Below are 12,122 nucleotides of genomic sequence, written 5' to 3'. Positions count from 1 at the left end.
AAAGCATGTGGTCCTTTGTTTGAGGGGGGGGGGGGTTGTTGGGTTTATAGAGTTGCAAACATAGTCCCACATTGAAAACACATGGGAAATATCATGGGTTTATAAAGAGAAAATATATCTCCATTAGTATGAGGTCTTTTGGGGAGAGCCCAAGAGCAAAACCATGAGGGTTTAAGCCCAAGTGGACAATACAAACGTAGAGATATCTAAATTATTTTCGATCCTACAAAGCGTTGACCCGCCATCCTTGGCATGGAGGAAAACCGACGCTCAAGGGACACATAGAAGCCGAGCCGAGCGGCTCTTCTGCTCAGCACAACGACGGACGACATGGATCAAGGCCAATTAGCAGAGCGGCTCTCCCGCTCGGTGCGACAGAGGGCTTCCTGCCAAGCGACCATCTCGCTCGACCCGTAATGAACGACACCACGAGGGACTCTTAGCCGAGCGACCATTGCATTCAGCCAAGCAACATATGCAACGGGATATCCTTCGACATCCTTTTGGGAGTTAGTGTCGCCGATAGACGGCATTGTCAGACAAAAGATTGTACGACGGAAGCTTCGACTGTCACTTCAGATATATGCTCGGCTCGTTAAAGTACTGTATCAGGGACACTTTACTAATATGCCCCCTCAGGGAAAGCTCGGGACAACGTGTCCGCTTTAAGAAGCGTGTACATACGCTACAGGAGCCCTATATAAAGGGAGGTCCAGGCATCGGCAGAGGTATACTTTTCTCACGATCTTTACAGTTGCGTTACAGTTACCTTTGCTCTTGCTTCGTCGGAGACTAACTTGAGCGTCAGAGGGCCATCGCCGGGGACCCATTCCCTAGCTCGGCATTGACGCTGCTTGTGTTACAGGCAGAAACGAAGTCTCTCGGAGGTCAACAAGAGCACCATGTTCTTAATATCCGCCTACTCGACTTTCGGATAGGATCATGTAATATAATATTGTAGGGGTGGAAATAGGGCCACTTGACAAGTCCAAAACTCGGTCAATGCATATGAAATATTTTTGGAGCAAACACTCATGTAACTTGTGGTGGCTAAATTAACACATCATTAATCATAAGATCATTAATTTGTACTCTTATTTGACCATGTGGCTAACTAGCTAGCTCCACAGGGCGATTACATATAGATATAGATTATATAAATGTATCAAGCATCAGACCAGGTGATGGCAGTGTATCCAACGGAATCCGGGATCCCCAACGCCTTCCACACCGCCGGCGAGGCGTCGACGATGTTGTTAGGACACGGAGGCTGGAAGTCATGCTCCTGGTCGCACCCGTTCATCGAGTCGCACTCGTCCACCACCTTCGCCTTCACCGACCTCCCGTTGGCCCTCACCACGATCTTCTTCCCGCAGCGGCTCCCGCCCGCGTACCACCCAGTGGACAGGGCCACCACCTTCTCGTGGTCGGGGTGGAACTTACCGTCGCATTCCGACGGGCCGCCGCCGTCGCCGCCCTTGGCGAAGCTGTTCACCGTCAGGTGAGCTCGCGTGCCGCCGGCGACGACGGGGGGCGAGCACTTGAACCGACGGTAGCTCTTGCCGGGGACGCAGCACTCGGAGTCGTGCTCCCGGTTGCACTTGCCGGCCTTGCCTCGCAGGCGGCCGCTCGGGAGGCAGGCGCCGTGCAGCTTCCGGGGGGTGTCCTGCGCGCTCGCCGGCTCGATCGCCAGCGCCAGAATTGCCAAGACAATGAGCAAACAGAGTGAGATGGAACTGCCCATTTCTTCTTCTTCTTCTTCCTCTTCTTCTCTCTCAATTGGATATGGATTCTTTGCTCAGTGGTTTGGTACTTAAATAGGAAGAGGATGTGCTTGGAATTCATCGCGCAATGATTTATAAAATGGAAGAAGATTACTCTTCACTAAGATTAGAATTTTAGACTATAGTCTATGGAATCTGAATCTCAATTCTCAACAATATCAAATAACAGAATGGTGACAAGATTAACTATGCCAACATTTACCTGTGATCCAAACAATGTGCCCATTGGTTAAGTTGTTTATTCTTCTTTTTTTAACTGTTGTTATCTTTTAGCACCGATGTGATTTATGAATCTTTGAAAATTCCGCATCGAGTTTGCAAGAGCTTAATTATTGAATTGTCCTTTCATTCCATGGATGGATGGGCCCGATAGAATCTGCCAAGGGATATAATATTATGATAGAATACTTTTTGTCATTTCCGTATTTGTTTTTTAATGAAAAAAAAAAATCTACACAGCAGTATGGAATGGTAGATTAATGACTACTCGTTGGTTCAATGCAGATGGTGCAGATTTTTCATAGATTCATCGAAAATGAAATGGATAAATGCAATTCTAATCATTTCCCTGAAATACATTGTCCATTTTAGACAGGAACAGAGTCGTTGTTTGTACAGATTAATAGATTGCAATTTGCAATCTACTAATCAAACTTTATTGCTCTTCTGATCGTTGTACTCATCCACCATCTTCTCCAGCGTCAGATGACAACCCATGCAATCGATATATTTCAAGGATGCAGGTAGTCCCTTCTCCGGCAACGACTGGATTTGTGGACAATAATATATTGCTAAGTCCTCTATGGAGCGAATGGAATGCAACTCTGTGGGTAAAGATTGCAGCTTGTCACAATGGTAGAATCTTAGAGAATCTAGAGCCACCAAGCCTAGCAGCAACTCGTCTTCATCTCCCTCAAACATTGAGGTCTGAGAAGAGTATGAGATTACCAGAGATTTGACGGTCAGTAGTGTATTCCTCAAGGGCAATAGCTTGAGCAGTGCAGTGCTATTGATCTCCAATTCACATAATGACAAGAAGTTCTCCCCTTTAAGGACAAGCTTGGGAGGGCCTGGGAATGCAACTTGAGCAAGGGAATTCCGAACTCCCAACTCATTTTGCTTCAACTCACCACAGAAAGTGATAATCAGGTTTCCCAATTCTGTCATCTGAGCTGCCTCACTTGGAAGATCATATAATAAGCTCGGACAATAGCCTACCGTTAAATCAGTGAGTGAGATGAGATTGTCTATCCGACCTGCCAACAAATTTTCAAGATCCCCGCAATTCGACAGCCATAATTCCTTGATTGAGGATGGTAGACGGAGGTTTCTATCCTCATCTTGCATCAGGCGGAGTTTGGGACAATTCCATACTGACATCTTCTCTAGCAAGGTGAACTCTTTAAATGCCTCGAGAGGCAATTGCATCAGTTCCCGGCATCTGTGTATCTTGACGAAAGTAAGACTAGGTAGCCTGTGTGAGAATAGCAGCTGTAGATCTTTTAGATATGGGCATTCTCCGATCTCCAAGAGTTCTAGTGATGCAATCATACTACTGCTGACATTTTGATCGTATAGTCCTTGCCAAAATGCTAGAGGCTCTACCAACCCAACTCGCCATAAGTCTAGTTTTACTAATGAAGTAGCAAGTGGTGGCAACCTCATAAGCTTGGGACAATTGTAGAGAGTAAGCTCACGCAAGAAGGGAAAGAATTCCTTTCCATCGGCCCAAGAGAACTCTTCCACAGCTAGCATATCTTCTAACTTGAGCTTCTTCAAATTGGAAAGAATTTCTATCTTCATCCAACTGGGTGATCTGATACCACCGTGCCCTTTGATTGTTATGTTCTTCAGTGAGTCGTGGGGTTGGAGATCATCGAGTTATTGGGTGCTACTCAGAATTTCATTTTATTTCTCCTGTACAAAAATTTGTACAAACATAGAACTTTTCCTAGCAACTCATGTGCTTTTCAAGAATTAAACTTGGATTACAAACGAAACTTAACATTATTAATCCAAGTTCAAGCCATGTGTCTTTCAAGAATTAAACTTGGATTGCAAACGAAATTTAACATTATTAATCCAAGTTCAACCCATATGTCATCAGAAGTTAAACCATATTACAGAAGTTAATTAAATATCTATTTCAAGGATTGACTTCTAAGTTGTTGGCGAGACACTCGACCTTCTTGGGTATAGAATCATCTACCACTTCCTAGACAAAGCGTTTCAAAGAAATTGAATATTTAAACTCCTTACAGTAACCTTAGGTTTAACTAAAGAGACCTCAATCGAAGCATAAGATCGAAATACAAAATCGAAATACAAAATCGAAACACAAAATCGCTAACCTCTTGTGTTGGTATTTCAGGATCCATATAAAGAAAAACTAAACTAGTTCGCAGGGAATAAAGAACTAGTTGTACCTATCCTTGTAGCTAAAGACCTCTTGATCTTCTGCTGTATTCCTCTCCTCTTCTTGGACGTCGTGTGGGCGACGATCTACCAAGACAAAGACACCCGACCTTCTCCTTCTCTTCCAAGCTTTCGGCCACCAAAGAATACAAAGTGAAGAGGCCTCCTTCTACTTTTTCTACTCCTCCAAGCAACCAGCCACTAAGGTAGAGTCTTCTCCAAAGGGGCGCTGGCCCTAAGAAGAAGAAAGGATGGATGCCGCCGACCTTTAGGGAAAGAAGACAATAGAAGAAGATAGAAGAAGGGGGCGGCCACACAAGAGAATAAAAGAGGAGTCTTAGGTTGTGTTAATTTATGGGCACCACCCTCTCCTCTTTTATAATCTTTGCTAGCAGCTAATAAGGAAAGTTTTTAATAAAATTTTCTTTTATTTGCTATTATAGATGGTTACAAAAAAAGAAAGATTTTAACAAAATTAAAATCCCTCTTTTAAACCATTGTAAATAGCTATAAAAGAAAAGATTATAATAAAATTTTATTTTAAACAAAATCTTCCTTTTATTCCTATAATGGTTTGTTACAAAAAAAGGAAAGATTTTAACAAAATTAAAATCACTTTTAATCATGGTAGATAACTACAAAAAATGAAAGATTTTAACAAAATTAAAATATCTCTTTTAACCATTGTAGATAACTACAAAAAAGGAAAAAATTTAACAAAATTTTATTTTCAACAAAACTTCCTTTTCTCTTCTTGTATGGCCGACCCCATGCTTGGGCACCAAGCATGGCTTGGCAGACCCACATCTGGGGCACCAAGAGGGCTTGGCTGGCCCCTTGCTTGGGCACCAAGCAAGGATGTGACCGACCCCTCATTTAGGTAAGAAGCAAAATCAAAACGGGTAAACGCGAGGCTTTACAGAGGCTACAACAGGGACCGAGAGAAGGAATTGGTTTTAGCCTCCTGATGAGCTTGAGCTTCCTGTGTTCGACCCGAACACCCAACTCAAGTTCATCAATAATAACTCATACCACTAAAAAGTTATTATTGAACTACCACATCAATCCCATATTACATTATGAGCTTCTTCTTATCATAAGTACGTTAATCTCCCTGTGTTTAAGATATCGAATGCCCATTAATTAAATGAGTTACTGACAACTCACTTAATTAATATCTAGCTTCAAGAGTAGTACTACTTAATTTCATTGTCATGTCGGACTAAGTCCACCTGTAGAGTTTACATGACAATCCTTATGAGCTTCTCAAGGGGGCATCATCAACCTAGATAACTAGGACACAGTTTCCTTCTATAATCAACAACAAACTATATAAATAATATTATTTCTCAACTTATCGGGTCTATTGATTTAACGAAATAAAGCTCACTCATTGATAAATTAAAGAAATAAATACTAAGTATATTTGCTTGTTATTATATCGAAATTAAGAGTACGCACATCCATAATAACAGAAGTTATGTTCTTTTATGCAGTCAGTATAAAAGGAACAAACTCAAATGGTCCTGCTCAATACACACATAGTGTACTAGTGTAATTTTATAGTCAAAATAAACTAGTACCAAATTACACTACAACCATTTTAATGGTTTATCCCAATCCATCTTGGTTGTGAGTTACTATTTATAATTTATAAGGAACTGATAACATGATCTTCTGTGTGACACCACACACCATGTTATCTACAATATAAATTAAATGAACAACTGCATTTTACTAAATGCAGACATTTGACCAATGTGATTCTCATTTCAAAATAAATGTTCATACAAAAAACTAGACTTTTAGTATATATCCTAACACGAGTACCTCCATGGCAAGTGCCTTCTCTAAGCTACAATCTTGATTGTTTGCCCATTCTAACTCTAAGGCATCGAGGTACCTTTTGTTGTTGAGTTAGGCTTTTTTGGCTTCTTCATTGGCCTTAACATTCTCAAGATTTGTAATTCGGAGCATGCCGTGGAGCTGTCTTAAGCCATTTAGCTCTCCAACCTTGAACCCATCAACCGTTAACACTTCAAATAAAGGCAATTGTTGAAGAGAAGTTAGCTTCCCTATCTTCGCTATTCCTGCAATAAGGTCATCTTTTGCATCAATTTTTCGCAGGTTGATCAGCCTGCTCATGCCTTGTGGGAGGATCTCTATCTTATAGCACCAAGTGAGTATCAGCGTTTGCAGATTGTACAGGCCGCACAACGACTCAGGCAACCTCTGAATATCTGAATTGTCAGAAATGTCAAGGTAGCGGAGGTGTATCAAGTTACCAACACTCTCAGGCAGCTCTTGTAAGCCACATCCCTCCAAATTCAACACGCGAATGCTTTTCAGTCTCTGAAACAACTCGTTGGGCTTCAAGCAAGTCAAGAAACTAGATCTCCTAGGCAAAATTAGGGTTCGCAGCTTGTTAAAACCTTGGAACTTCACTAGATTTCCTGTTACGACATCTTCCTTGAACATGGACAAATGGCGCACTGTGCTAGAGATCGTTTCTACCTTGTCCTCCACCCTGTAAGTGTGCCCAGTGGAAACCAACTGTGCTAGATCATGTATGAGATCATGCATCACATAATAATTTTCATCGTCTAGTTTTTGGAAGAGCAATCTGTGGACTAACTCGCAGAAATAGCTACTTCAATCTGCTTATTTCCTCGGGCTACCACAAAGCCCTCGGCCATCCACAGTTGGATTAAGGTAAGGTCACAAAACTCGTAACCTTTGGGAAACATAGACAGAAAGCAAAACACTGCTTGAGACTTCCAGAAAGACATTGATAGCTCAACCGTAGAATTGGCAGAATGCCATTTTCATCTTGCTCTAATTCCCACACTCCACTTTGCATTATGGTTCTCCAATGTTGTTCTGTTGCATCTGATCACAACAAGCTTCCTACTGTTTTTGCAGCTAGCGGCGACCCTCTCAACTTGCTGGCAATCTCTTTGCCCATGAGAGCGAGTTGTGAGTTCTCTTGCGGATTTAAAGAACCAAATGCGCATTTCTTGAACAATTTCCACTAAGCAGCCTCCTCTAGACCATCAACAAAAGCTGTTTTCACCGTGTCAACTGAGGCTGCAACGTTCATGCTTCGAGTTGTCACGATAACCTTGCTTTCAGGCGCTCCAAACTTCAGTGGTCCGAAGAGTTTTCCCCATTCCTCCGTATTATCATCCCACACATCATCGAGAACAAGCAGGAACCTCTTTGATGCGATCTTCTCCTTAAGGATCTTTTGAAGACTGTCCAATTTCATCTGATCTGATTGCTCCCGCTTGGTCACCGACTCTATTATCTCTTTTGTCAGTGTTTTTGCATTGAAATTGCCAGAGACACAGACACAGATCTTGAGCTGAAAATAGTGTTGGAGTCTGTCATCGTTGTACACAAACTGAGCCAGAGTAGTTTTACCAATTCCTCCAATTCCAACAAGAGGAATGACAGAGAAGCCATTGTTGTCGCGGATGGAGGATGATGATTGCTCCGCCGAGCCCAGCAACATTTGGATTATTTTCTCCCTGTCTTCATCGCGGCCAAACACTAGTTCCGGCAAGAAAGAGCTTGTCTCTCTTGACCTCAACCGCGTGCCGGTAGCTTTCCCACTGTCGTCTAGCTTCATGATTTTGTCCATATCATCAGCAAGATCTTGCAACTTGCCCTGAACAAGCCTGAGTCTTGCGCCTGCATCGTTGAACAGATGGGTGGTTGTATTAATAGCTCTTGAAAGGAAGTAACTTCCCTGATCTCCTCCTTCGCCCTCGATCTTTTCCTTCAGGTCTTGGTAGGCAAATTCATCGAGCAAATCTTCGGCGTCATAAGCTGCGTCTTTGAGCTCTTTCATCATTTCCGCTACGATCGGATCCTCGTCGGGCCTCATGTCAGCCTTGTTGAGGATGGCATGGGTGCGCAGCAGAGATCCCCGCAGTTTCTTCAGATCCGCCCCAAGACCACGGCGACTTGTCACTTTCCAGATTGAGCTGTCGCTGGCCTTCTGCAGCAGCGCCTGAATGAACCCCTTCACGAACCATCCTCCGACTGTTAACGCCGTCGACATTGGGTTCAAGAGAAGAAGAGCAGCAGGAACTGCTGTCGGAGAATGCAGTAAGGAGGCTCAATGAAGGCCAATCATTGTCCAATTTCTCTAATTCACCGGGACACTAACTCGATAAAGATAAACACGAACGCACCTGATCACGATCAGAGAAGGAAAGTTCAGATCTCGCTTCCACACCGTGTCTCCGGAGGCTTTAGGCAGAAGGCATCCGAAAGATGCTCGTGTTCAAGCGCAGGCTTTCATTCTCTCGGACTAGAGGCGCGCTGCTCGCCGGAGAAGATGACGTTCACACTCCGAAAGGTAGAAGAAAGGACCGAAGCGAAGCGTCGTCCGCTGACGCAATCGAGGAGCGACCGAGAAACGTCTCTCGGCGCTGCTCGCGGCAATTGCAGATTAAGCCGGAGCTTGCCGGCCTCCGCATCCAGAGAAACTGCGACGTCGAGCACTGGGAGGAGAGCCCGAGGTGGGGCTAAGGGAAACCCTCGCTTTGAATCGGTTCGGTTCGGTTCGGTGCACATTTGATTCGCTCAAGAATCTAGATTCGGTTCGCATCCAGTTTAAGCCCGATGTGAAAAATCGAGCCGACTCGAATTGAGCAAAATTCGTAACCGGTTCAACCATAAATCTACCAATTTAGCTCCAATCAACCATGAAGATAAACAATTACTACTTATTTAACTTAATTTAGCTCAATTGAGGGATAATTTTTAGTGAAGAATATAATATCTGGAGTGATGTCATGGCTTATTGTAGCAACACGACGTCAGCTAATTGTACCGTACGTTTGTGGCTCTCCCTTGAGTTGACTAACGAATTCAAGTTCAAAGTTTAATTTCTTAATTGATATATAATATATAGCATTCACATATATTTTTTTCTCATTTTAGTGAATATCTCTATATTACAACTTACAAGCATCCTCCCGCCAGTAACACATAAAAGAGGTATTTGTTTCCATTATATTGAAATTTAAACCTCATATTTCATAATAATAATATCTCATATCCTAACCACTCGATCATCTTCAAGAGAATGCATGCTTTAGATTCATACACCGGCCGGCACAATGGAAAGAGAAGATCCAGTAACAGCAAAAGCTAGCTACGTGCGAATGAATTTACAGGACACTGAATTAAGATGCCTGCAAAATGGAGAGAGTGGTTAAATCGTCAACTATTTGCATATAATTAAACATGAAAGATTTGAAGAAGAAGAAACAAATTAATGGAAGATTTGAATTGATTATTACTAGGAATTAAGATGGCTGCTGCAGCAGGCGGTCGAAGAACCGGCGTTTCTCCGACTCCTGCCGCTGAACCCTCAGGTAGTCGTAGTGCTTCTTGATCAGCATCTCGGACTGGTCGTAGAGCACGTCTCGACGTCGCACCTCCCCTTTCTCAGGTCTCTGCGGGGCCGGCGCCAGCGCCGGCGGCGCCTTCTTCTTCGACGACGCAAAGTCCTTCTCGACGGCCACGGCTAACTTCCTCAACTCCCTCGAGTCGGCCACCGGCGCCCTCTCGATCTGCTTCCTGGGCCTCCGGTTCATCTCCACGATCGACTTCCACGTGTCGTCCATGGAGCTCCCGGTTTCCGGCGGCGGCGGCGAGGGGCGTTCCGGTTCCGGAGCCGGGTGGTGATGTTGGGAGGCGGAGGGCGAGTAGAGAGACTCGCACCAGCTGTCTACGGGATTCTGGACGGCGACGGCGCGCTTGGTGAGGTTGTAGAAGACGCAAATGGTGAGGAGGATGAGCTGGGAGATGAGCCAGAGGTGGAAGTAGGAGAGGCGGTGCAAGTCGAGGGAGAGGACGAGGGCGGCGCAGACGAGGAAGAAGGTGACGTAGGCGGCGATGGAGGCTTCCTCTGTTCCCGTTTCCTTAGAGTCCGGCATGCTGATCGATGGACCAAAACAGAGTAGAGCAGTGGCGATCTGTGGAAAGAAACAAGGGCATGGCTTTTTGTAGGCACCACACCATGACCATGTGAGATACTTATCATATTAAATTAATAATTTTAGATTAAAATTTCCATTTTTAATAACTAAAATCAATTATCATAATTGTTTTTTAATGTGGTGTTACTGCTAAGACATCACTTTACCTTTGTCGAGAAGTTAGTTGAAACGGTCAAACCTATCAGTGCCACAATAAATTTCTCATTTTTATGGATATAAACTAATTATAAAAAAATGAAAACACTGAGTGAATGATGGAGAGGAGGGTTAGGTTTGGTTGCTAGGTAAGCAGTATGGCATCATGCCCACTGCTCATACTCTTGGTCTGGCCAATCAAATTGTAGCAGTTGCACACAATTGTTATTTATTTAGAATCAAGTCAAAGTCTCTATAAACAAAACAAATGGCAGCAAGCAACTTAATCAATCAACACTGATGGAATCAACTTCATTTGGTATCTAGATTGAGCTGCAAGCTGCCCCCACGGGCGGGATCAACCGGTTATGACATGGATTCTTGCAACATAGGTCGAGAGGTCGAGGGTCTGCGGCAGCAAATGCGATAACATCAATATCTGTCCGTGCTAAACACCTGAGACCACCATGTCATAGCCGGGCCCGTATTCACCGTGATTTACTCCCTCTCATACTTGTGGGGCCGGGGTGAGGGGGCCGCTGGGTTGGCGGTTCCAACCTTTGCAACATAGATTGAGCTGCAAGCTAAGAATGAATATGGACTCATTTTATGCAGTTGTCTGCACGTGGAAGATCTTGGCAATCAAGCTAATCAGAAGTGTTTATTTAAACCTTATCTGATGAGGTTGGCATGGAACAACTAATCAAGTATGAGCCAGTGAACTATTAGTCATTGTCAAGCCACACAAGTCTTCTCTAAGTTGTAGCACTAACTATGCTTATCCATTTTTTTTATTCAACAATCATCTTCTAATCCAAATCACTACCAAGACACAATATTTAGAGGGAGTGAATCATTTATGCATTGATTAACCCTGTCATTTTTAGTCTGCACCATTTGTTTTGTTTGTTTATTTGGTTTAACAAGACAGAAGATAAATGGACATCTAAATTATGCCCTTGTTGCTATCCATTCTTCAACAGACCACAGGACAGTCACCATTTGTCTACTTTCTCAAAAGGTGCTGTAAGATATTCATGCTTTAGGGGCTTGCAACTTTCCCTTTACTAAATAAAACTCTGGAGAAAATAAAGACAACTGATGAGCTGAACGCCACTGCCCTATCCTATCCTTGAATTGTGAGAGGCTCATAGTCCTCCACATCCATCAGAATTTGAGCTTGTGGAAAGGAGAGATACATGGAAGCACCATCCTCCCAGGTGATGGCCAGCAAAGACGATCCGCAGGATCAAATCATCAACGCAGGGCAAGAATACTGCACGCTTAATTGCTAAGACTTTTGTAGGTAAATCAATCTCAAGTTGTCTCTTTTTGATGCAGATGTTCCTGCTGCTTTGAGTGTATCAGCGACTGCTTCGATTACATCTGCTGTTACTGCCTCTGGGACTGATAGGCATTTTTTGGTCTTTAACTCTTGATCAAGAACGAGGAGAAGCTGCCAAGTAGCAGAAACGCAAAGGAAGGCCTGCGATAACTTGAAGCACACAGATTCAAGGAGGTTGAAGTGATCATCTTGTTAAAAGAGCCTTCGGTTCCTGTATTTGCGTTTCTCCTTTTTAGATTATATATTTCTCAGCTGCAAATGTTAAGAAGCCTGTTAAAAGGATTGGAATGAGTGTTTTCATGTTCATGGATGAACTTGATTTTTTTTTTTTTTAGTTTGGTTGGCTAAGAACAGGTTTGATGAAGAGAGAATCTACCAAAAGAATCTTGTACTGAATTTTAACCGGCATACACAAACCTCACACTT

The 12,122-nt window shown here is 43.4% G+C and overlaps 2 protein-coding genes across 2 annotated transcripts; both read right to left on the bottom strand.

Moving 5' to 3' along the window:
- Positions 1–979: 979 nt before the first annotated feature.
- Positions 980–1,919, bottom strand: LOC122024946 (putative ripening-related protein 4). Its single transcript, XM_042583688.1, has one exon. It carries the CDS (start codon positions 1,742–1,744, stop codon positions 1,166–1,168), a length of 579 nt encoding a protein of 192 aa, XP_042439622.1. The 5' UTR covers positions 1,745–1,919; the 3' UTR covers positions 980–1,165.
- Positions 1,920–9,199: 7,280 nt separating this feature from the next.
- On the bottom strand, positions 9,200–10,218 carry LOC122023966. Its single transcript, XM_042582421.1, has 2 exons — positions 9,515–10,218; positions 9,200–9,406 (listed from the first exon to the last, which is right to left on the bottom strand). Exon 1 carries the CDS (start codon positions 10,151–10,153, stop codon positions 9,521–9,523), a length of 633 nt encoding a protein of 210 aa, XP_042438355.1. The 5' UTR covers positions 10,154–10,218; the 3' UTR covers positions 9,200–9,406; positions 9,515–9,520.
- Positions 10,219–12,122: the final 1,904 nt, after the last annotated feature.

This window comes from Zingiber officinale, chromosome 9B (assembly GCF_018446385.1).
Source record: "Zingiber officinale cultivar Zhangliang chromosome 9B, Zo_v1.1, whole genome shotgun sequence".
Classification (NCBI taxonomy): domain Eukaryota; kingdom Viridiplantae; phylum Streptophyta; class Magnoliopsida; order Zingiberales; family Zingiberaceae; genus Zingiber; species Zingiber officinale.
This window is presented reverse-complemented; position numbering and strand designations above follow the sequence as displayed.